We start from the raw sequence: 26,836 nt of genomic DNA on the forward strand, positions 1-26,836 counted from the left end.
TTTCAATAGAACACAAAATGACCTGTCCTCTTCTGGTCTTTTTCAGTGCTCTTCATAAACCTTATCTGGTGAGGATCACACACAACTCCAGAAGAGGACAGACACACAGTGTAGGCAGTCTCTTTAGCAGACCTGTTGCACCTTCTATGCATTCTGTGTTTGTCAACAGTTGACTTTGGTTAGAAAACTGACTTTCAGGCAATAAAAGAAATTAAAATATCATTTAACCTGTTCATCCTGAGTAATAAGGAGCAATCTGTAAAATCTTTAGAATGACCATTCTCGGTAAAGCAGAAAGTTTTAATTACGGCAGTCTTTTCGTTATGCCTATCTGTGACTCAGGATCTCTGCTATATGGTGAGTAGCAACTTCCCTTTCCATTATATTTTTACATTCCATCCTGGATATTCCATTGTTGAATTATAGACATAAATGTACTCCATTTCTTAAGTAGCTGGACATTTGATGTAAGATGCATTCGCATGTCAATCTACCTGGATAAAAAAGATACAGAGTACACTTATAGCTCTAATTGGACATTTGTTTTAACCCTTACCAAGGGATGTAAACTGTGGAAGTGTATTGTCAATAAGTGTTACCGTGTAGTTACTACATCTTGTATGTGATGTACAGAGATAGAATTTTGAAATGACTCAAGCTGCAGTTCTTGTGATACATTGTCTTTTTTGACCTCTTTACGGTAACATATGATACTTCTGTAGCTAGAAAATATTTTCACTTTTACCTGCTATAAAAAGAAAATTTTATAACTGTGTACGAGTAACAACACTTTTATTAAGACTGCATTTTTATATATGCAACTGATAATGACACAAATACACAAGCAACGTCTAGTGGCACTCAGTGTCAACATGTTTTCTAGTAACTTTAGTTGCCCTTCAGTTTAGTGGTGCTCCTGTATCAGTGATGTATTCTGTGACTTGTAATATGCGGTGAATGCACTTGGTGAACCAAACAGTAAAAAATGGTTTTAACTTCCACATGCCAATGTATCTAATGTTAATTATCTGGCTAATTAAGATATAAGAGTACAATTGTAGCTCTAACTGGGCACTCTTAAAACTTTACTGAAATGTGTTTAATAACAACTCACTTTTATATGTTGTATTTGTATGCTATCTATCAGAAGTTAATGTGCACTATTCACAGACCAGATGGTGGTAATTCTGCTTTACAAAAACCAATCACTATAAATAAAGGTTTTACAAATGAGATCTTGGCTGAGAAAATGTCTCCCTTCAAGTTAAAACAATTATCTGTGTCAGAATTTTTATTTTCTTCCACACAGTGTTTGATGTGTAAACTCTTATTCAGGTGGATCAGTTAATTGCATCATATTTCTGTTTGCCGGATGTAGCCATAATTGTACTTCATTTCACTACAAATAAGGTCTAATTTTGCCATTTGCTATTTTAACTGGGCACTGAAATTATAAATTACAAAAACTGTCAATAGACAAACTCAAACTATTGTGTCAGCATATTTATTAATTTTTTGCTTTGGTGATTTTGGAGCCACTTTATGATTAAAATCACTCAAAAATAGATAGCAGCAAAAGTTACGGTGCATCACCTAGTATGCTGAAGAAGCTTCAAGTTCATTGCCACTGTCTCAGCTTTGTCACTGAGTGTTCCACCAATGTTTTCTGTCAGGAACAAAAATTTCAAGTTCTTCATAGCAGTACAGTAACTGTGGTTAGTTGCCATAAGGTACAACAAAAAGACTGCCGCACACTATGCTTTTGGCCAAAGCCTTCTTCAGAAAAGAAAGGAAACACAAAAATTCACACGAACAGGTACATCTCGTGCACACACAGCCACTACCTCCAGCTGCTCTGGTCAGACAGCAACTACAATGTTGAACAAAAGCAGCAATCAGGAATGGGACAGAGAAGGGGGAGGGATATAAGAGTAAGAATGGGGGGAAATGCAAGCACTGTCTAAGGAGCAAGCAGGGACTAGAAGGCAGGAACAAAAGGCTGTTAGGAGCAGCACTGGGAGGCTGTGAGTTGGGGGACGGGGAGCTTGGGGGAGGAGGGGGGGGAGAGGGAAGTGGAAAAGGAGAGGAACACAGAGGGGAAAAGACCGGTGTGCGCGTTGGCAGATAGCAGTGCACAATCAGCGTCAGAGCAGAAAAGCTGGTGGTGGTGGTGGTGGTGGTGGTGAGCATGATCCAGATGGTCCACATCGTAAACTACCCATTAAAGCCATGCATGTTATGTTTAGCTACATGTTGTGCAACAGGGTGGTCCACTTTGCTTGTGGCTGCAGTTTGGCGGTGGCCATTCATTCTGGTAGACAGCTGTTTGGTAGTCATACCAATCCAAAAAGCTGTGCAATGATCGCAGCAGAGCTGATACATGACTTGGCTACATTTGTGGATGGCCCGATCTCTAATGGCGTGGGGTAAGCCTGTGACAGGACTGGAACAGGAACTGCTGCATGGGTGGATTGGGCACACCTTGCACCTGGGTCTTCCAGGTATATGATCCTTGTGACTAGGGGATGGCACTGGGAGTGGCACAGGGATGGACTAGGATGTTGTGGTGGTCGACTGTGGTGCCAGTCTGTGTAGGCCTTCAGCATAATAGGCAAGGTAGCTGTAGTCATTGCAGATACACTGTTTCTAGATGGCCATACTTTCCATGGATCCCATCCTTCCTTTCAATATGATCTACACCGTGATCTACACTGTTTCAGAGTCCACCACTCACTGACCCTCACAAACCCAGTACTGCAAAGACAAATCTCCATGGCACGGCCATTGATGCACCAACTCTGCATCCTCTGCAAAATACGGCCACTGTGCAACTCCTGCAACATATGTCACGTATCTGCAATCAAAACGCTTGCTCTCAATCATCTGGAAGAGCATTCCACACACCACCTCCATAAATTATCTAACCTGTTGACACCCTACTGCTACCTCGGGGCACCACTGTCCAACCTCGTCAACGCCTCATAACACCAGAGCCTACCTAACTGACCTTTTCAACTTGTCACATCTCCCAAAACTCCCTTCCAAAACGCCAACAAATCCAGAGCCGAAACATTTCTGTAACACTAGTGTTAAACAGTCCACCAAAAATCTCAGCCCCACAGAAGTTTGTCCTATTCAAATCTCTAACCTTTAGCCCTGCACCCAAATTTAACAATGTTGCACTTGTCAAAGCCCCAAGCTGCCTTCTCCCATTCCCCGTCGTGGAAACACTTCTTTACCACCAATCCCTCCAACAAATCTAATTTGAACACTGAAACCTGCCTCTACCAATTCATACTACCATCCAACTATTATCTCTCCCCCCCTCCCCCCCTCCCCATCCCCATCCCACTTGACCACACCCTCGTCACATTCAAGAACACCAACCTTTCAGCACAAAAAAGGACAGCCATACACAGCCTCAAAACAGATCCAGCCCTAATAATCCTACCTGCAGACAAAGGTTTCACCAATGCTGCTATAAATTGCAGATACCACCAGGCAGAAGACTTCTGCCAATTATCTTACTAATCTCTCTATAAACTATGCCAGAGTGATCCCATCCCAGAAGTTCAATATAACATCCAATTACTGCTTAAAGTCTTAGTTCCTTCTCAGAACGTCTTCCCTGAAACCATTTCCCTCTTCACCCCTATGACACTTTGTACCCCAACCTTCTACACACTCCACAGACCCAACAAACATGGACACCCCATTGCAGCTGGTTATTGTGCCCCCAATGAAAGTATTTCGGTCCTTATTAACCAACACTTCCAATCAACTGTCCCAAATCTAGCCACCCACATCACAGGTACCAACCACTTCCTTCACCAACTCTCCACCATCACCATCCAATTACCTCCTGAATCCCTAACCCATTGTTGACGCCACTTCCCTACACAACAACTTCCCAATATTGAACATTACCTTTCCCAATATCCTTCAGACTCTAAACCCACTACCTCACTCCTCAATACACCTTACTAATTTTATCCTAACATGAAACTAAATCTCCTTTGAAATGAATGTATACAAAAAAATCTGTGACACAGCCTTGAGCACCCACATGGCACTATCCTATGCCAACCAGTCTGTGGGGCATTAGAGGAGACCTTCCTAGCCTCCTGAAATACCAAACTCAGTCTGTTTTTGGTTCACTGAAGATAACTTCATGATATCAAGGCCAATACTCATTCCTTCATAATGTCAACACCTTCTCTCCCCTCCACTTTAGGTGACCGTCCTCAATCCAATGTGCCACCTACCTGATGGCTCAAATCCACACCTCTGTCCACATTAAATCCCTCAATAACTAACAGTAACTTCATTTCAACAGCAACCATCTGTTCCCTGCTACAAAGTCCCTCCCTTACAGACCGAGCACCCAAGAATGGCATATCTGCAGTAACTAGAACCCCCGTGCCTAGTACACTGAAGATATCACAAAGACCTTTACAAACAGGTACTATCCCCCAGACCTAGTCTGTAAACAGATTTCCCATGCCATATCCACCACACAAATCCCAAGTCCTCCCTCCACCCCCAAGAACCAACCACAAATGAGCAGCCCTTCATCACCCAGTAACAACCCAAAGAATACAAACAGAGCCACATCCTGTCCCACCCCTCCTAAAGCAGCGTTCCATCTCACACCCAACCTGCGGAATACTTCAGTCCATTCCTAAGTCACTCCATCCCTAAACATTTACAACAGGGACCATATCCCTGTGGAACACCCAGGTACAAGAAATGCCAAATCAACACACCCAGCACTTCCCATTCCATTCCTTTCACAGGACTATTCTAACCCATCTGAGGCTAGACCACCAATCAAAGCAGCCATGCCATATACCAGATCTGGTCCAATCATTGCACAGCTTTTTACATCTGTACGACTACCAACCAACTGTCCACCAGGATTAATGGCCACCACCAAACTGTGGCAAGAACAAAGTGGACAGTTGCACGAAATGCAGATGAATGGAACTTGCTCGATTTTAATGGCTGCTTCGCAACCAGGGCCATTTGGATCGTGCTCTCCACCACCAGCTTTTCTGAACTACAAAGATAGGAGTTATCCTTACAAAACGTTCTCTATTCCATAAATTATGGTGGCCTTAACCTAAGGGAACCTACTGTCCTTACGTACTCCACCCAACAGTTTCCACCCCATCTGCCCTATCACCTCTTCCCAATTCATGTCCCCTCACTCTCATTGTGTGCCACTCTCTGCCAATGCACTCACCAGTCTTTTCCCCTCTCTGCTCCTCTCCTTTTCCACCTCCGCACCCTGACCTCCCCCCTACCCTCAGCCTCCAGATGCTGTCCCTGGAAGCCTTTTCTTGCCTAGTAACTGCTTGGTCCACAAGACAGTGATCTTCTCTCCTCTCACCCATACTCTGCTATCCCTCCTCATTCCTGCTAGCTGCTTTCATTCAACAGAAATCTGGAATCTGACCAGAACATCCAGAGATGGCAGTGGTGTGTGCAAGAGGTGTACCTGCTTGTGTCAATATTTGTGTTTTCCTTTCTTTTCTGCAGAAGGCTTTGACCTAAAGGTTAGTGTGTAATAGTAATTGCATTATACCTGTCTGCAACTCGAAGTGTTATTTTTATGGTGAATGGTGATATATCCTTTCATGATAATGAATGTTGTCAACAGCATGCCCTGTGTTAATATGAATAGCTATGGCAAATTTGTAGTGGTATTTTATTTAAATGTACTCTGAATTTGGTGTTGAAGTTTCACCTAGCCTGTTTTTTAGTTTTTGCTCTCAACAATAAACTTAGGCAGAAATGCACAATGACAAAACAAACTGTGGCAAGGACCTTTTTAGACTCTTCTCAAATATTCTAGACAATCCACAGCAACTTTTGCTACTATATATTTTTGAATGACTTAAATCATAAAACAGCTCCCATATCACCAAACCAAAACATTAACAAATACATATGCTGAAACATAGGTTTGTAAGGTTTTCATGTTCCATATTTTAATTTTTTGCATGAAGGATGTTCCTTATGCACAAAAAGTTGCAAAGAGTTAAACACTTATATGCTTAATGAGTCTGGAAGAAATTCCTAGAAGGAATAATACGTAAAATACAGAAAAGGCAGCCACTCGCCTGTAGCTGACTGATATGCAGCATTTAGAAACACTCGACAGAAAACAGTATTTACACTAGCTTTTGAGCTCTCATTCTTTCTATGGTAAAAGTACACAGAGACACAAGTAAAGATAGATGTGCGTGCTCTCGTGCATATGACCTTTTACTTAAGAAAGAGCTCAAAAGCTAGTGTAAATACCATTTTCTATTTCATGTTTCATTGTGTCACATGCCAGTCAGCAGTTACAGCAAGCCCTGCAGAATTGCATGGAAAGAGTGGAATGCACACATGCATGTTGCTCTTGGCTGGAGGGTTAACAAGTGCTACCTTTTATAGCTACAGCATATTTTCTTATTTAGATCCCATTAAATTACTACCTGAATTTAAGGCAAAGTTCTTTGGTTTGCTACTGACTTCTTCCTCTTGCTAGATAGGACATTTTCTCCTAAACTGTGCAGTGCAAACTGCTCCCAAACACTATGTAAGGCTAAGTTTTGTTAATTGTAACTAAATCACTAACCTGTTAACTTTACAATTTTTTTTCACAAAACAGCACGCTCAAACGCTGTTACATCAACCATATCTTTATTAAGATATGGGGGAGACTTGAGAAAGTGTAAAACATGAATATTGATGGTACAGAGCAACAGAGAAAGATTCAGTGGGAAAATAGGGACTTCTGATGAACAAACAACCCGGAAATTATATCTGATGCAAGACCAACATTAGTAATGATGAAAACCTGAAGGAAGTACAGTCTACTTTCCCAGCTGGCTGGAACTGCATCGAGCTCTAGACTTCATTTCATACACTTAACACTAACATTACACCACCACAAAGCTAAGATTCCTAACAACTAGCAGATTTATTTTTTTAATTTTTTTGTTAAGAAAATGCAATAGTACACAAAAATATTGGCATAAACATGCTTTACAGTATTTTTATATAATCAATAATTTAATACTGTCTTAGCAGTTCAATATTAAAATCTTATACTTACTACTATTGGCATAAGATATTTTGTGATTGTATGGACAGTCAGAAATTCATAACAGAGCCCAAATGGTCGAATTAATGCATATATAACAGTTACAGTTAGGTTCTTTCCACTCTGAAACCTCTCCAAAAGGATCTGGAAACCACCTAAGTTGCCAAACCTGAAATTGAGAAGTATGTAAAGAGCTGATCATGTTTAAAAAATTCACACTATGTTCACAATTGTATGGAAATACACATAAGGAAGTGGTAGTTGGGGGATCAGAAATAAGAAACATTGCAAAAAATAGCCCATTTTTGTTGTATAACAGTTGTAAATTGAAGAGGTATTCCCAATGACAACTTCATATACTAACTACTCTGTAAACTAAATAATAAGGGAATACACAGAAAGATAAGATTCCTACTTACCATAAAGAAGACACATTAAGTTGTAGACAGGCACGATTAAAAGACACTTACACATTAGCTTTTGGCCAAGGCCTTCATCAGAAAAAGTAGCGGGCGCACGCGCACACACACACACACACACACACACACACACACACACACACGACCATTACCTCTCGCAGCTTCGACCACACAAAGTCAAGTCGAGCATATCTGATTATCTAAATATATCTCATTTTATATTATTTAATTTTTTTTTTCAAATTCACAACCTATTTTCACACACTACTGGCCATGTACACATTAGGAAGAACCTTTAATTTGACTCCGAGCTGTTAGTCGATTGATGCTTATTCATTCACTGTGTCTCATGTCTCTCATGATTAACGGCTCTGATTGCCTTTTCTTTTCCTACAGAATGTGGGCCTTACCCTTTACATTCGTTTTTATCCCAATGAAGGCATTTCTGAAAATTCTGGAAACACTTCATTTGATCACCTCCACAGCAACTACCAACCCTCGTTATTTTAGCTTATTCCCGTGACTGCACTTCACAGTACGTTAAGTAAGAGTCCATCCCAGCCCTTGTCACAAAGTTTGTTGAATATTTCAGTGATATTCTCACTCCAACTAAACAAATGTGTGACAGAGAAGATTCAAAGAATGACTGCATGCTTTATCTATTTCACTAAATCATACTGGTGGGGATCCCAGATCAATGAACAACACCCCAGAATTTATTCAAAAAGTGTTCAGTAAGTGAACTTGTTTGAGGATGAACTACACTTTCTTAGGATTCTACAATGAATCTCAGTCTGACATTTACTTAAATAGACCAATGCCATGATTTCAACTTAAATCATCCCACACATATGCATGGAGGCACTTAATAGTTATGGCTAATTGTAGTAACTGAGTGTCAGTCATCTAATAAAACACTTTCAGCTCATCCCACCTATTTACATGTCACATTACTTCATTTATATTGACTGTTAGGTTAGTCACTGCACCATGGAAGACAAATGTTGCATAGCATGAAAATCTCATGTTAATTATATCTATATGTTTAAATTCATTATAAAATAAATGCATAAACATGATATATTTTTGAAAGCAGCTAACAATACCTGTTAATAAGATCAACAAGCCATCCTCGACATGCCCGAGAATCCGGAGGTGGACGGGCAAATAATTCCTCCTCTGGAATGTTAGAGCCTGGAGGCACAGTTTCTGACTGTCGAGAACTGTTAAAGGCGTGAAACCTGTAAACAAGTTGAGGAGATACAATATTAATGACATGGAAACTTGAGTATTGGACACATAAATTACAAATATTCATTGAATGTGATTAGATAGATAAAAACTATACTCACCTACCAGGTGAACACAAATATAAGAGTATTTAAGTCTGCAAGCTTTCAGAGCCAGTGGCTCTTTCTTCTGGCAAAAGAGACGGGCGGGGCGGGAAGGGAAGGGACGAGCGGGGCGGGAAGGGAAGGGACGAGCGGGGGCGGGAAGGGAAGGGACGAGCGGGGGCGGGAAGGGAAGGGACGAGCGGGGGCGGGAAGGGAAGGGACGAGCGGGGCGGGAAGGGAAGGGACGAGCGGGGCGGGAAGGGAAGGGACGAGCGGGGCGGGAAGGGAAGGGACGAGCGGGGCGGGAAGGGAAGGGACGAGGTTTAGGAAAAGGGTAGTTCAGAAAAGCTGACCAGAGCCCTGAGTCAGGCAAGACTCGCTGAATGGGATGAGAAGGAAAGACTTATTGTTGGCTACTGCACTGGATGAGATCTGAAAATCAGAGAGCTTGAGGTTGGAAGATAGGGTAATATGCAAGACATATTACTAACAAAACATTGTGCACATATTAATAAGAGCAGAAATCTAAGTGTAATGTACGTGATAGAGAGGAGGGTGGACAGGAAATACGCATGGCAGAAATTGAAAGCTTTAGAAAGCTAAAAGCGTGTGAAGAACTGCTGCAACCAAATAAATTAATTTAAATTTAAGGCCAGATGGCTGGTGAGAACCGAGAACATGTTGTAGCACCAGTTCTCACCTGCAAAGTTACAAGAAACTGATGTCTGGGGAAGAATCCAGATGACATATGTGATGAAACAAGCACAGATGTTGTGACTGTCTTGTTTTAGAGCACGCTCTGCAACAGGATAGTGTGTGTTGGCATTATACACTCTTATGTCTACTCTTATTCATCCTAACTGATAACTGTGAAATGCCGAACAGTATTTGCATAATAGCTGGTATATGACGTGACATTTCACAGGTGGCTCTCCCTTTAATTGTGTGTTTTACCAGTTACAGGGGTGATACAGGTGGTCATAGGAGGGTGCATAGAGCAAGTGTTACAGCAGGGACAGCCACACGGGTAGGAGCCATAGGGTAGGGAGACACGTTAGAAGGAGCACAGGGTCTGACAAGTATAGTGCGGAGATCGGAAGGGGGTGATGAAAAACTATTCTGGGTGTGGTGGCAAAATCTCTGACAGAATAAGCCTCCTCATTTCATTGCATGATTTCCGGAAGTCATATCCTCGTCAAAGCAGCTCATTAATACATTCAAGACCAGGGTAATACTGGATGGCCCAGAAATCTGCTTTTCAACTAGGCTGGTGGGTAATTACAGCCAGTGAAGGCTGAGGTGAGAATGGTGGTGATTAATTGTAGAGAGTCTGCATCCGAACAAATACGTTTGCTGAGAATGCTAAGGCTGTATGGGAGAGAACATCTGACATGGAAAAGATGACAACTGTTGAAATTTAATTGCTGTTGTTTGTTAGTAGGTTTAATGTAAACAGAAGTGTGTAGATGCCCTTTGGTAAGGAGGAGATCATTTCCAAGGAAAGTGGCATAGGATTCTTAAGAAGACCATGTGAAAGTCAATTAGGAGAATGGGTTTAGAGATTCGAAGAATTTTAACAGGTCAGCCTCACCGTGAGTCCATATGGCAAAGATGTCATCAATGTATCTAAACCAAACCAGAGTCTGAAGGCTTATGGACCTCAGGAACGCCCCCTCCAAGCAACCCATGAAAAAGTTGGCGTACGAAGGAGCCATCTGGCATTCCATGGCTGTGCCCCTGATCTCTTTGTATGTCAACCCCTCAAAAGTAAAGCAGTTGTTGGTAACTATAATACTGACTGAGGTGAGCAATCATGTAACCACTCCAATTGCAAACCTGACACTGAACCCTGGCTTGAACAGTTCCGACCACGATATCAACTTTATCACCCCACTATCTCAAAATCATCACTTACAAGTCTTCTGAAAATTCCTCATCTCCAGCACTGCTTCACAATCCTTACACACATCCCTACAACAACACTATAATCTGTCCTTTGCAGAATTCCAAGCACTCCCCCCCCCCCCCCCAAAAAAAAAAAAAAAAAAAAAAAAAAAAAAAAAGATTCCATCATTATCTATGCAGCCCACAAAAACAATCTACTACTGTGGTACCTGACTGACAGGGGTATGAAAGTGAAGGTATACACCAGCTCTTTGACACCTCTACGTACTGCATATGCCATAAAGGTCCCATCCCTGATTCAAATTGACCTGCAGTCTCTCTCTAAAACCTCAGGCCCCTCACAAGGACTAATACCTCACTCCACAAAACTTTTTACCCCCTCCAATCCACACACCCATACCTTTTACTTTCTTCCTAAGAACCACAAGCCCCAGGCCATCCCATAGTTGCTGGTTTCAAACCACCCAACGAACACATGTCTGCTTTGGTTGATCATCAGCTATAAAATGTAGTACAAAGACTTCAACTACTTTACCTTTGACAGGCAGACATACAAACAGATAGGGGGCACAGCCATGGGAACCCAGATGGCTCCTTCCTACATCAAACTTTTCGTGAGTCACTTGGAGCAGGCTTCCCTGGGATCCATAAACCTTCAGTCTCTGGTTTGGTTTGGATACATTACCGACATCTTTGCCATATGAACTCATGGTGAGGATGACCTGTTAAAATTCTGAAATCTCTAAATACATCCTCTCAGCTAAATTTCACACTGTCCTATTCCAAATCTCAAGCTACTTTTCCTTGATGTTGCTTTCATACTCACCGAAGATCAGATTGACACCTATGTTCAAATTAAACCTACTAACAAGCAATTTTTCTTATATTTCAACAGTTGCCATTTTTTCCATGCCAAATGTTCCCTCCCATACTGCCTCGACAGTCATGTATTATCCTGGTTTTGAATGTATTAAACATCTACTTCAACAAGACTATGACTTCCTAAATTCATGCCCTGAAATGAGATCCATTCTGGCTGACATTTTGCCCACCCACACCCAGGATAGCTTTTCATTGTCCTGACGATCTCTGCAATATCCTTGTCAGACCCTATGCTGCTTCTGCACCCATCTCCCTCCCCTATGGCTCCTACCCCTGTGATCTTCCCCACTAAAATACTTGTCCTATGCACCCTACTACCCTGTAACTGACAAAACACACAATATCAAAGGGAGAGCCAGCAGAGAATTGACATATCATATACCAGCAGTTACGTAAAAACTGTTCCACCTTTTACATCTGCATGACTATCACCAGCCATTAATTAGGATGAATAGGCATAGACAGGGGGTGTATAATGGCAACACACAATATGTTGTTGCAGAGCATGCTCTAAAACATGGCTATCACAACCTCTGTGCCTGTTTCATCACTTGTGCCATCTGAATTCTTCCTCCAGACACCAGTTTCCCAGAACTTTGCAGTTGGGAACTGACACTACAACACGTCCTTGGTTTTCACCACCCACCTTAATTTACTTTAATTTCTTCAATCTCAGCATTTCTTCACAGCAACTATTCCTTTCTTCACTCCCTTCCAGTTTTCTATATCTTTGTATCTTTCATTTTCTGACCTGTCTACCCCCCCCCCCCCCCTTCCCCACCACTATCATGTGCAATGCACTTTGCTTCCCTCTCTTATTAACTTGTGCATGATGTTTTGTTAGTAATATCTGTCCTACATATTACCCTATCTTCCCACTTTAAGCTCTCAGTTTTTCAAATCTCATCCAGTACAGCCCCCAATAGTCAGTCTTTCCTTCTCATACCATCCAGAGGTGAGACACCCCTGATCCATGTTCTGGGTGAATTTTTTCAAACTATTTTCCTAAACCTCATCAGTCTTCCTTCACTCCTCTTGCCTTCCTTTCACGCCTCTGCCAGGAAGAGCCACTGGCTCCGAAAGCTTGCGAACTTAAAATACCTTATCTGTGTGTTTTCCTGCTGCTGGGCGAGTAGATTTTTTTATCTATGCAATTACATTTCATTTGCAAGAACTGATTATTTTTGTTGATAAATATTCATTGAAGACATCTCTGTAAAATTATTACAAAAAATGCTTAATATTCTTCTCTAAGAGACATTCAATAAAATACTAAGGGTCATAATGTTCAAATAAAGCCCAGTTAATTTACAACATTGGCAATTTTTTGCCCCACACACACACACACACACACACACACACACACACGGGCAGCTGAAGTAAACAAATTCCTTACAACGACTACCACTTTTTTTCTGTGTTGTTCTGTTTCTGCTTTTAAATGTGGTGTTCTGCACACCACCGAAAAGACTGTGGGGTATGTTGGTGAAATTGATAAAGTGACAATTTCTGCTTTATCCTTGACTCCTTACACTTTATGATAGGGCATCTTTGGGTGCCAATATGATTTTAATCTTTTGTTGTTCCAGTCAGAAACAGTGTGCAGATTTATTTTGAAGAATTCGGAAGGGCAGAAGTGGGCAAACGATACTTGCATTCAAACAGCCTCAAGATTTCCCAATACGTCATAGCGCTCCACATAGTTATCAACGTTGGTCAAACAATCAAGCAACATTTAACTCGCACAGCTCTAGTGCAAGGGATCCGCAGTAAACAATGAACTAGAAACTACAACAATCTACTGCTCTGCTTAAAATTTGACAATTTTCTGAAAAACATGAGAAAGTAGCACTAAATTCTATCAGCTTACACACTCTTGTCATATTTGATCAGGTCTGAAACAAAAGTCTCATACATGTATGGATACCATGTACAAACATTAATGCTGCTTTTTAAGTAAAGGTACCATTCAAAAACGGAAATGTGTCCTCCATAAAACTTACTCAGTTCTGAACCCAGATCAATATTTTACTTGATTGTCAGAGACTGCAATGATTTATTAAATAAGCTGCAAGTGATAAATTCGACCACGGTTCCTGTATTAGAACACCAGCTAAAAACGTTACTAGTTTTTAATCAACTCAGATCAAACAAGAAGGAAAATTAATCCAGAATGAAACGTCTAACAAATGAAATAAATCATTAAATTGACTAACTGTTGCCATGAGAATAAATTACAGCGTCAAGACCCATTGAGGAGATTGTACAAACAGAAGTCACCAGATTGCACGCCAAGTGAAAGTTCGAGAATTTGACAGAGTCATGACTGCAATCATTTATTTATGTATGTATGTATGTATTAGTCGTTGTTACACATGACTTGGCTCCTAGAAGATACTGCAGTCCATGTTTCACAGTTGTTCAAGAACAACACTACAGAAGGGTTGAAGGGGGGTAACAGTGATAAATGCTTAGCTGAGAATTACGAATGCGAGAAACAGTAGCAAGTGAGCAGCAAATTACGTCATGTTGCCAATTGTGGGAACCTAAGCCAGGTACTTCAGCTTTTTAGATTGATCTACTACATTTAAACTGCGGTCTGCCTGAATCCATTTGTAGTTGGAATTGAACTGACTTTAAAATTGGACAAATACTCAACAATAGTATTCATTTCTGCAGGAGACATGTTAGTGGTATGCTTGTGTGTTTTGTGCTGCAATGTTGTTGATGCTTGTGATGTATAATGGGAACAAAAGGGGTTGTGTCTGCTGATGGTTCTATGCAGCCAATAAGAGAACTGCAGGCAGACAGTATGCTTGGAAGCAAGAGACACAATAATATTCTCGTGTCAGTTCAAACCAAAATCTGATACATATTCAAATAAAACCGCTGTGTTCCCAGGTTCCACAGTAACCACAGCCTCAGAAATCTCAACATATTCAGAAGAAACAATCGAATGGTAGTAACAATGAAGATATAAATTTCAAGTTGTATTATTAGGATGATGATTAAAAATAGTGATACCACATATGACAGGGTTAGTAAGTGAATATGTACAAAAGGAAATACTGCAGAAATTAATGTAAACCATTTCTTTTCATTTATATTGTTTCTCCTTGTATTAATAAAATACAATCAATAAATGGCATAAATTTAGAATAGGTTTAATGTTAACTGTTTAGGCAGATACTTTATGTTAGTACAGCAGCTTATAATTTTCATTAGTCAGAATATGTTACAAAAAAAAAAAAAGCTTTTTCCAGAAGCTCCTCTAGGGGGTTGTCTCATAATCGAGTAAATACGTACTTCAGTGCAGAAAGTTGACTGTACAGCACAGATCAAAGTCTGATGATGAAAATGATGATTGTGTACAGAGTGTAGACCTGTGTAACTTTACTTGTGATACGCAGCGTATTGCAACTTTACCTCTAACATTCAGACAAGGTTCATGAGATTAGTTTGCCTCACAATATCAATGTACACTCTTTACACTGTAACTTGCAACTGAACACAGCTGAAGAGAGACTTACTGTAACTATACTATTTGCACAACTATATTTGTTAGTACCGCACAACATGCCACTGTCAAATGGCACTAGCAGATAACAGCTGCATTGTGCATGTGAACCACAGTGGGCAATTTATGTTATAAGCATACTTCTGTGTGGTTCTACGTATGTGAAGTCACGGACTTCTTTGTGAGCACTGTGCTCCCCATGTCTCTTCTCAGTGACAAGACGATCCGGCTGAACAACAGGGTGACAGCTTTTGGACAGTGAGCTGCTCTGTTCGGTAATCAGTTTACTGATTTGTGTGGGCTGCACAGTGTCCTGGTACCTAGCCAAATTCTAGAAATTCCCCAGTTTTGTACCAGGAGTAGGGTGTTATGAATGTTATGAAACATTTCCTTTGGTGGGCCATTTGTCAAATCACTGAGTGCAGTAACAAAATCGGAGTTAAGGAAATTCTTCCTTCCATCAGCCTCTGTCAGCAGCAGAACTTATAGGATTGCTAATACCACATTTACTCGACTATAAGAAAACAATGAATATAAGATGACCCTTATTTTGTAAAGCTTTCATTTAACACATTCTGATTAATCAACATCATAAACTGCTTTACTAACAAAGTATCTGAAGATCTACACAGAAAAGTTAACACTACAAGTTGTTAACTTAATTGTATTTATTGACTGTGCATATTTTGGTAGACTAATAAAATCATAAATAATTTACACAGGTTTTCATCTTTATAAGCTATTTCTTGGTTTGTATATAAGTCAGTAGTTTCTACCCTCTATATTTCTTTAATAGTAATGCTACTAATAACCTTATCACCAGTAGAGCTCTGATTCTTGGGCTCTTAAAATCAGGAAATGTTTTTTATGTTTTAAACATACGGTATACTCCTGATTATTTAGGGCAGTGTGGAGGAGAAGACACAAGAACAATTCAGATATTTTCAAACATGTATTTGGAATGATGTCTACTGGACAGGTAGTAGCGGCAGCTGCCAATGTCTGCACACACTACGGCGCGGCTTGGCGCAGTTGTCCTCCACATCTGGTCCAGCTTAGCAGCCATTGCTGCTCCTAAGTGGCTGCCAACCCAAGCTGCCATGTGAGACACACGTCCTATTTTTTTTCTTTCTTTTTCATGCACAAATAATCAGTAAACCAGAAAATCTGCAGACTAATAACCACAAGCACACACACTGTACTTTAAATATATGTCAAGAAAGTATAAATATTTAATTACTGCTGAAGAAATGAAATACATAATGAGATTCACCCTCAAGTTGTCCATCACAAATGACTGACAATCATCCCAAAACACTGCCACATACTGCGAAAATTGCTCACACTCATATATATCCTCTTCTTGAAGGCCATCTTACACATTTGAAATTTTTCACACAGTTTGAAACGAACTTCTGTTCTCAAACACATGAAAAGATTTATTTTGTAGTTTTTGGGCTGTAGATCCACTAAAACTTATTTTGGAATTCTGAACATGTTGAATTGTTTTTGCAGAATGATTCTTCCCTTTTCAAGTTTCTCAATTGTGCTGCTAAGGAAACAAGTTAGCAGATATACCGGTCAAGTCATTTTTAACACTGTATCTCTTAACACTTCATGAAGGATTTCAACTGAAGTTGTATATCTTTGTCCAGTACATTAAGTACTGCAGCGAAAACATCCAAACTGACTGCATAATACTGGACTGCAGAGAGCCAAGTTGCCCACTGCATTATTACTGGGGGTGGGGTGGCAGTTGTATGTTGGGATTTTTAATATAGGAATTCTCTTCGGCCGCTTCAATAAACTCTCTTTTCCATTAAAAATCAATTAATCCACTTTAGGATGTACTACTCTAATTTCTTCACATATTCTGTGTAAACCAAGTGCAATGCGTGTAACATGAATCATTTTAGGATAACTAACATGACCTGTCCCTGCCTTCTTCATATATGCTGTAGTATCTGTTGTTATCAGTAAAACATCGTCAAATATCTCAAGACCTAGGCAAAAAATCTGCATCGTTTCATTAAATCGCCTGACAACCATCACGTAGTTTGCAGTACTAATTTTTTGCCTTGTTAGCGGAAAACATTCCCTCAAAATCACTTCAATGAAAATGACAGCCCAACTTACTGCCAGTAGAGTCTGAAGTTTTGTCTAACATAACCCAGATTTTCTCATTTTCATACACGGAAAATTTGGGAGATACTTATATTTCCTCAAGGCTGACACTTCACGAGTGTCTAGATTTGAATGTTTAGAGGGAAACCTCCTTAACACTGGATTATTTACCTCAGACAGAGGTATGATAGGTGACAAATTCCCTGCATCAATCTTCACAGTAAACTGAAAACTTATCAGGTACTACGGAAGAACCTGGAAATGACTCACTATCTAGAGGTTGTTTTTTTCATCAGGCACAATATTGCAGCAATGTTTCCTCGCCCACCATATGCCGTGTAATTTGAAATCACGGCGCAACCTTCACTGCTTTCCATCATGGTTGGCAGAACAGGCTGCATCCATCAAAACTAAAATTATCCTTCTTGTTGCTTTTACTTCAAGCAGTGTAGTATCGCCTTGCCTTCACAACAACAGAAATGAACTGCATGCGAGAGTAGGGAGGAAGCTGAGACAAGTGATGCAATATGACAAAGAAATCCCCAGCTTCTATGGTGAGTGGAAGTGATGATACAAACATGGCTGCAAGCTGATATGCAGAAACAGAATAACATATACATTGCATTTTGAGCAGTATCTCCTTGTTCAAGTAAACCAAACTAGAAATGAAATAAACTGAAAGATTTATCAATATGATGAAAAGGATAGATTGCTACTCACCATACAGCAGAGATGTCGAGTCACATACAGCGCGCGCGCCCACACACACACACACACACACACACACACACACACACACACACACACACACACACACACCGTCTGGCTGAACAGCCACTGTAGTTTTTCAGCAAACGCCACAGGAGGTATGTGAGCTAGTGTTGTTCTTTGTCACAACACCAGTGAACCCAACAATGCTTCGTAATTGCTAAATATGTACTGAAACTGAATATAAACTGTTGAGGGGGTGGGGGAGAGTGGGGGTGGGACGTGAAATTTTAAAAATAAATAAAAAATAATAAAAGTCTAGTAATGAAATTTCAGGAATACATTTGACTCGGTAACATATTTATACGATTAACACCACAATGTCACGGGTTAATGTAAGCACTGCAAATGTGAAATGCTGGTACATTAATAATATATACAACTACCAAAATGTTGAATGCAAGCATGCAAATGTACATGCATTGTGTGTTATACAGGTGATGGCTGTCAGTTGGTGGAATGGAGTTCAATGCCTGTTGCACTTTGTCAGCGCAGGGTTAATACTGCATGTGGATGATGCTGGAATTGTCTAACGATGTCCCATATGTGCTCCACTGGAGACAGATCTGGTGATCAAGCCGGCCAAGGCAACATGTTGACACTCTGAAGCATGTTGGGTTACAACAGCAGTATGTGGGCAAGCACTATCCTGCAGTTAAGGTGCATGGATAGGCAGAAGAATGCTCCTGCTTCTCATACTAAATTGCACCCAAGACCATAATTCCACGTGTAGATCCAATGTGTCTAGCACGCAGACAGGTGGGTTGCAGACACTCAACTGGCCTACTCCTAACCAACACACGGCCACCACTGACACCGAGGCAGAACCAGTTTTCGTCAGAAAACACAACAGACAGCCCTTCAATGAGCTCTCACTTGACACCACCAAAGTCACAAATGGCCCTGGGTTGGGGTTAGTGGAATGCACACTACAGGGCATATGGCTCAGAGCTGTCCCTGAAGTAACTGATTTGTGACAGTTCATTATGTCACTGTGGTGCTAACTGCCGCTCATATTGCTGCTGCAGATGCAGTATGACAAGTCAAGCCATATGCCGAACAATATCATCTTTCCTGTCGGTAGTGCCATGTCACCATCCACAACCCAGTCTTCTTGCGACCATTCATTGTCGAGACCGCTGCTGTCAGCAGCCCTCAGCAGCCCTGTACTGTGGCTACATTCATACCAAGTCTTTCTGCAATACAGTAGAAGAAAAATCCAGTTTCTTGTAGCTCTATTGCAAGACCCTTATCAATCTCGCACCTTTGTCATCTTATAGGAATTCTTGAGTAACATCAACTCACCACATCCACTAATGCTCACGACCATTACAGCATGTATATAAAGCAAACCTGATTCACATCCTCATAGTAGTGCCACTCTTACGCGACTGCCATGAAATTTGAATAGATGCGTTCTTTCAGATATAGAAACACACCTACCAACTTTAATATGTACCACACTACTACTTCATGGTGTTACAATTATTTTTTTTTTTTATCGGTGTATGTCCTAATCTGGGGTACCCACAAGAAATGCAGTAGGAGACAAATTTCAATTCTTCATTATCGCTTTGCCTTCTTTGAAGTTATGGAACTATAAATTATATGAACCATACAGAATATGAGTCAAGAGACTGCTTTGTTTCCTTTTTCAGTTTTTATTGTTTTAAATAGTTTTTAAATTTTTTATGCAGAATAAAATTATGAAACTTTTGAATACACCGGTTTTGTTTAATACTATGTAGTAAAAATATGAACCATTTTTTCTGAACTATAAAGTTTTTGAAAGGGCAACATACAAGAGACCATGTGAAAAACACTTATTGTAAATCAACTGTAATAGGTTTGAATGTCTCACCTCATGCCTGGTGTACTGTTATTGTAAACGAAACCTTGCTTGGGAACTGAAGTCATTTAAAATCAATGGGTAAATTGGTTGGGATCATTGGTATACAGGGAATGAGAATGACCACTCCAGCTGCTGAACCTGTGAGGATAGTAGTTTCAATGACATTATTTTGTTTAGTTTTAATTTGGGAACAGGTAGCATTACAAAGTTTGTTTCAGACAATTCAGATTGAAGAGCAGTATTCTAATTATAAACCAACAAGCCATAAACACAACTTCTCTAATACTCAGGTTTTCTGTTACAACCGACTACGAGGAAGAAATTGAAGCCACACAGTTTTACACCGCAGAAAAGCATTTTCTTTCTCATAGGCAGTTTTAATAAAAATACCTGTACAGTGTTGTTTAAAAAATATATACCCTATGCCTGATTGAATGTTTATTAGAGTATTGGTCAAGAACTTTGAGATGTTTCCTAATAACATTTCCCCTTTTTATGCGAGTACAGATAAGTCTCTCTCTCTCTCTCTCTCTCTCTCTCTCTCTCTCTCTCTCTCTCTCTCTCTCTCTCTCTCTCTCTCTCTCTCTCTCTCCCCCCCCCCCCCCAACACCCACATGTACCAGACTGTACTTGCTTTGAACTTCCCACCATATACAGTTATACAGTTGGAACACTCCTCCATCACCAGCACTTACATTCAGATATCTTTAATCACAATGCCTTCATTGTGTTACTCTAGTGTTATGTATGAATGACTTCTCCAATTAAATTTTTTTCTGCTTTGGTTCCCTGAAAGTTAGGTGAGTAGAATAGGTATTCTTTCATTTATTCTTTGTCTAGTGTCACTTATGAACATCTGCTAGTGTGACATCAAAGTTTCTTCCTGCTGAACAATTGTTTGTGGCATGTGGTTCATGAATCACCATTAACATAAAATTAGTATTGTGTGTGTGTGTGTGTGTGTGTGCGCGCGCGCCACTTACAGGGTGTGAACTTTTACATACGTATTTCTCAAGAGATCACAGCTGGGATTTGCATCCATTACTGATCACTAGAATTTACTGTTCTTACAGCACTGACAATAAAACTGAATAAGAAAAAATATTTCTTCTTGGCTCCCCAGTGCTGTCGCAGCAGAAAACCAAACCATTCAAATTAACTTGGTTCACGAGTTGTTGCCAGGTTTTAACGTCAACAGTGATGTGGACCAAAAGCGATCTTAGCACTGTAGCTGAATTTCTTGTCTCATTTGTTGTTTTGCTTTTCGAGTGTTCTGTGGGAATGTATTTATGGTATGAGGAGCAGCCAAATGAAAACCAAACACCTGCCACAATGGGAGCATGGAATGGTGCCATTCAAAAATTAATCACCAAACGTGTTAAGACATTTATCCCTCTGGGAGATGAGACGATCAATGCCTGTTATGTAGAACATGGTTGGTGCTGATGGATCTACAATATCATCCACTATTGCACTTCCTCGCCTGACAAACTGATGTCCATACACCATTCTTCAGGTTGTTAAAGATGTGAAATCATACACTGAAAGACCTGGGCTGTACGGAGAATTTTGCAGTGTTTCTCAATCAAATCACTGAAGCACAGCGTTTGTCCAATTGGTAGTGTGGGGGCAGGTATCATTATACAACAGAATGATTCCATCTGACAGCATTCCTGCCGATTTTTCTTTATAGCAAGTAGCACTTTCTGCAAAGTGTCTTCATAGCACTATGCACTGATTGTGGTTCCATGCTCCAAGAACTCGACAAGCAACGGAAGCATGCTGTTCACGATAATGTCCACAAGCCACACTGCCAACAGTTCGATGATCACGATTCAATGATTTTGTTGGAAAACTCTGTGACTCCTCTAAGTCCGGATGTTTCACTGTGCGATTTTCTTGTCTACGGTGACCTAAAGAAAGATTTACATGGACATCAGTTTCAGTCTAACGAGGGAGTGCAAGAGTGAGTGCATGTGTGTATCCATCAGTGGCCGACTGTGTTCTATCCAACAGGACTCTACAGTCTTATCTCCCAGTGGAATAAATGTCTTAACAAGTTTGGTGATCAGTTTTGCATGGAACCATTCCACTATTCCATTGTGGTGGATGTCCAGTTTTCACCTGACTGCCTCTTATAAAATTAATTTCTTTAGTGTAGAAATTTATACTATTCTTTAGTACCTGTCCATTTGTAGTGTCAGTTCAATTCTTATTATATTTTGTTTTGGGGAAAAATAATTTTAAGCAAAGTAGACGCAACGGACAAAGGATGCATTCCCATTGCTGGTAGCATGACAATAAATTGCTTTCCAATGCTTGTCCAAACACCTCTTCTTGTTCATGCTAGTGCGCGGCCAAACTGCTACCAAGGCCCCCTACTGCTGTTCTGGAATTGTCATGTAAGATGACCCCTTAATTAAGCTATTACACGACTCAGAAACATTTGCCTTAACAATCAAGGTTTAATCTGCTAATATAAGGTAACTTTTTATTTTTCAGACAACGAATTTGGGGAAAAAAAGTCCTTGTCATAGTAGAGGAAATAGGGTATATTTATGCTGCATATAAGCAATTTGCATATAAGCAATTCAAGGTTAAGACAAATACTGAAAACTGAGCAAATTGTAGGTTTCTCCACCTTCAACACTGTACAGTCACTAAATTTTACAGTTCTCACTGCCATGAGAGCTTTCCGACTACTTAAATTTGACAAAAAATTGCACCCACTAGAGTGAACTGCTGTGGATAAGTTGGTGACACAACTCTCAATCAACTGTCATAGGTTGCCACAGAGGATAGACCAGCTACAGCGAATGTAATGATTTGGCAACTCTACATCAACAGCTATACTATCCAAAAACATTACCACCCCCCCCCCCCCTCACATTTACCAAAACAATTTACTTTGGTTCCTTGCCTTAATTTAAGTGTAGAATATCGACTGTAGCAGGATAAGACAATGTCCCTTGTCGTATCCATTCACCCAGTGATTGTATACTAGAAAGGAAAAAAATATTAAAAGGAAAAACTTGACACTGAATGTCTGTGTTGTTGGTCGGGGACGTGCTCAAATAACTTCATGTCTGCAAGAAGCAATATCTAAATTCAAGTCTGGCACAAATCAATTTTTCCAGAAATAATCATTGTGTCTTTTACGGGACTCAAAAGTACAATACCCCTCCCAACTCCCTACCCCATTTATATAAACGAGCCACTGGAAACTGTTCAGTGGTAGTAGGTGCCTCAGCACTGGACAGCACAAGCACAAGGCACACTTTGTTCTTGTCATGTCGGGTTTGCTTTTCTATAGTGATGCCTTGAAGAGACAGTTCACGTATAAAATTACATAGTTAGCTTTCCCTGTGAGTGTATGCAGTCAGTTCTTCAGTTAATAATATTAGGATGAATAAGACGTGCACCTGCTGTTTGCAGATGCAAGAGGAGTTGGTCACAGTTGGTGAGCAGCTGAAGATGCTTTTGGCTGCGGTGCGCCATTTTCAGGCTGTTGCCTCAGGGTGTAGTGGTGGCAGAGAATTTGGCGCTTAACATTGGCGCATTGGGTGTCACCTGTTTTGTCCATGGGATGTGCCACAGAGGCATCTTGCAGTGTATCTGACATGGGGCGGATCCATTCTAACCACCGTGGGTTTAATTCACTCGCGTCGTTAAAGGTGGGGGAGTGGGGGAACCATGGAGGCTCACCATCTGGCCTCAACCATGGACTGGTGGCTGCTCTTTCATTAGAGAATAGAGTACCACCAGGCACACACACATAGGGGTTCACTAGTTATCAGAAGCTCCAATGTTGGTGCATTTGGAGCCCCTTACGGAAATGAAGTGTCCACAACTGGAAAGAAATGCAACGTATCTCAGCTCGAGGGGCCTCATCCAACATGAGGAGCAGGCCCTGCCTGCAGTTGTCTGCAAACTGTGGCTCACATCAACCAATGACGAATGTCGCTTGGGTCCTGAGGTCATCCTCAGTTTGGATGGGTGACAGGGGTAAGTGGCGAAGACTGTTATCCCTGCTCATGGGGCTCAAGCAGAGTTCAGAATCTGCAGCACCATTCCCAGAGTTGATTGAGGTCACTTGATTTGGAGCTGAGTGAAGGGTCTCAACCAAACACTCCATCAGTTCTGTGACAGTCTTGGCTACAGATTTCTGGACCTGTGTTATGGAGTGGAGAATTGTAGGATTCCTCTTGATAGGTCAGGGGTGCACTACACAATGGAGGATGTCCTCTGATGAATGCTTGCCAATGAACAGGGGGCAAAGTCAGACCGCACAGAAAGTAAAGACATTTCAACTGTCAAAATTTTAACAGTATGTTGTCAAAGGGCTCATAAGTAAGTTACTGCCGGCCAGGAAAGTTGTTGCACTCAAATTATCATCAGAACAGAGAACAGGTTCAAACCCAAAGTAGAAAGGTTCCAAATATTTAGTGAGTCAAAGAATGTATATTGAAAAGACAGATTAGATGCTATAGGAGGTAATGTGTTCATTGCTGTTGACAAAATTATTGGTATATTGAGGTCAAAATTGAGTGACTGTGAAGTTATCCGGACACGAGTAGCATGTCTCTGTGAACTCAAGTTACTTATTGAACTTTTTACAATCCCCTGCCCCCCAATTCCACCATAACATTTATAGAATCATTCAAAGAAAGTCTATGCTAAGTAATGTGGAAGTATCCAGATCGTGCAGTATTACTTGAAGGTAATTTTAACCTGTCGAATATAGACTGAGACATTTATGGATTCACTGCAGCTGGTACTGACACACACTACTTTTTAACATATTTTCTGAAGGCTGCCTTGAACTACTAGTTACACAACCTGCACGCAGTGGAAATATTTTAGACCTTGTAGATGCCTGAACAGGCCTGACCTTATCGACAGTATCTGTATAGAGACAGGGATTAGTGATCATGCTATTATAGTGACAAATGTTTCTGAAGTCAATAAATCCAATAAGAGTGCTAGGAGAGTAGTTTTGATAGAAACAGTGGATAAGAAGTTGTTAGCATCCCACTATGACAATGAAAAGACATCATTTAGTTCCAATATGACAGTCAGAGGAATTATGAGCAAGGTTTCAACTGACTGTAAATCACACTCTGCTGAAGTATGAGCCAAGTAAGTGGATTAAAGGTGAAAATGGACCACTGTGGTTTAATAACAAAATTTAGAAAATGCTTAGAAAACAGAAACTGTTGCACTTTCAGTTAAAAAAAAAGAATGCACCAAAGGAAACAGGTAAATACTCGTAGAAATTGACCTTTGTAAAAAGACCGATATGCAAAGCATACAACTACTTCCACCATCATGCCTTAACAAAAGATCTTGCCGAAATTTGACAAAATTCTGGTCCTACATAAAATCACTAAGCAAGTATAAGGTTTCTATCTAGTCACTCGCTGATCAGTCTGGTGAGACAATAGAAGACAGCAAACGGAAAGCAGAAGTTTTAAATTTCAGGTTTAAAAAATCTTTCACGAAAGAGGATAGCACAAGCATACCATCATTAGACCATTGCACAGACTCCTGTGTGGATGACATATAGGCTCCCCTGGCAGAGAGAACCAACTGCAAGAGTTGAAAACAATTAACCCTAGGGCGCCTAAGGGGGAGGGAGGGGAGGGGGTGGGGGGATCATTGAACCCACAATTTTTTTATGTCCCCTGCTTTTGCCCAAATAACTTTCATACTACATATTCCCTTTGAGTTATTGTTTGCTGGCTATTTTATGAAACGTTAGTGTCAATATATTTTATAGAAAATTCCTGCTTTGGAAAAAGAGAGAGAGAGAGAGAGAGAGAGAGAGAGAGAGAGAGAGAAAGAAACTTATTATGGGTACCATACCATCTGAGCTACCGAAGCACAACTCATGCCCGGTACTCACAGCTTTACTTCTGCCAGTATCTCGTCTCCTACCTTCCAAACTTTACAGAGTGCTAGTTCTGCAAGTTTCACAGGAGAGCTTCTGTAAAGTTTGGAAGGTAGGAGATGGATACTGGCAGAAGTAAAGCTGTGAGTCCTGGCCGTGAGTCGTGCTTCGGTAGCTCAGATGGTAGAGCATTTGCCCGCGAAAGGCAAAGTTCCCAAGTTCGAGTCTCGGTTGGGCACACAGTTTTAATCTGCCAGGAAGTTTCATATCAGCGCACACTCCACTGCAGAGTGAAAATCTCATTCTGGTATCGGCTGTTGTTGCAATTGGCTCCTTTGAAGGATCCTGCGTCTTTGTCCTTTGCTGAAATGTGCTCACTTCTGTCTGTATTTTCAAAAGCAAACGCTTGTGGTAGCCTCTCGTGTTGCCTTTTATCGTTGTCAAAAACAGCCACATCAATCCTATCACGCTTGGGCTGCTGAGCTTCACGGCCTCAGTCGGAAGTGTCAATTTGTTACTGACATTCACAAAGAATCCTATGCCGATTCCATGGTACGGGATGCTATTATCCAGTCGGCACCCGACAAAGAAGTTCAGCAACGTGCCCTTCAGTCGGCAAATCTGACTCTAGATGAAGTTCTCTCCATTGCGCAGTCTTTTGAAATTCCTCGTGCCACTGGGGCGCAAATAGAGGCGTGGGGTGATGTCGGGGGAAATACAACCTGTTTGCGCTGTTGACGACGCGTGCAGCGCGTCCCCGCCAGCCGACGTGGCCGCAGTGTGCTCCCACGCACAGCCACGGCCTAACCGTAAACAACCCGCTAAGAAACTGCAGCAAAACCCCCGGCAACTTCCTTAATGACCGCGGTGTTTTATGAAACATTCACGCGAGGATTGTCCCCAACGTTGGGCTGTGTGTCACAATTGCAAAAAGAAAGATCATATGTCTTCCATTTGCAAATCCGACCGCATACATAATGCTCGTGAACCTGACGCGCTGATTCTGATTCTGTGTTGTCTGTCAATTGCACTTCTTCCCTTTCAGGGTT

The 26,836-nt window shown here is 40.9% G+C and overlaps 1 protein-coding gene across 14 annotated transcripts in view; it reads right to left on the bottom strand.

Annotated features, from left to right (window-relative positions):
• The window catches only part of LOC126335092 (probable ubiquitin carboxyl-terminal hydrolase FAF-X), a 316,568-nt gene that overhangs the window by 247,870 nt on the left and 41,862 nt on the right, over nucleotides 1-26,836 (bottom strand). For all 14 annotated transcript variants that reach the window (XM_049997991.1, XM_049997988.1, XM_049997999.1 and 11 more), the window contains 2 exons: nucleotides 8,622-8,756; nucleotides 7,109-7,265 (listed from right to left, as the gene is read on the bottom strand). In XM_049997991.1, the coding sequence (XP_049853948.1) occupies nucleotides 7,109-7,265; nucleotides 8,622-8,756 (292 nt within the window). The remainder of the gene's footprint in view (nucleotides 1-7,108; nucleotides 7,266-8,621; nucleotides 8,757-26,836) is intronic.

Source organism: Schistocerca gregaria, chromosome 2 (assembly GCF_023897955.1).
Source record: "Schistocerca gregaria isolate iqSchGreg1 chromosome 2, iqSchGreg1.2, whole genome shotgun sequence".
Taxonomy (NCBI): Eukaryota; Metazoa; Arthropoda; class Insecta; order Orthoptera; family Acrididae; genus Schistocerca; species Schistocerca gregaria.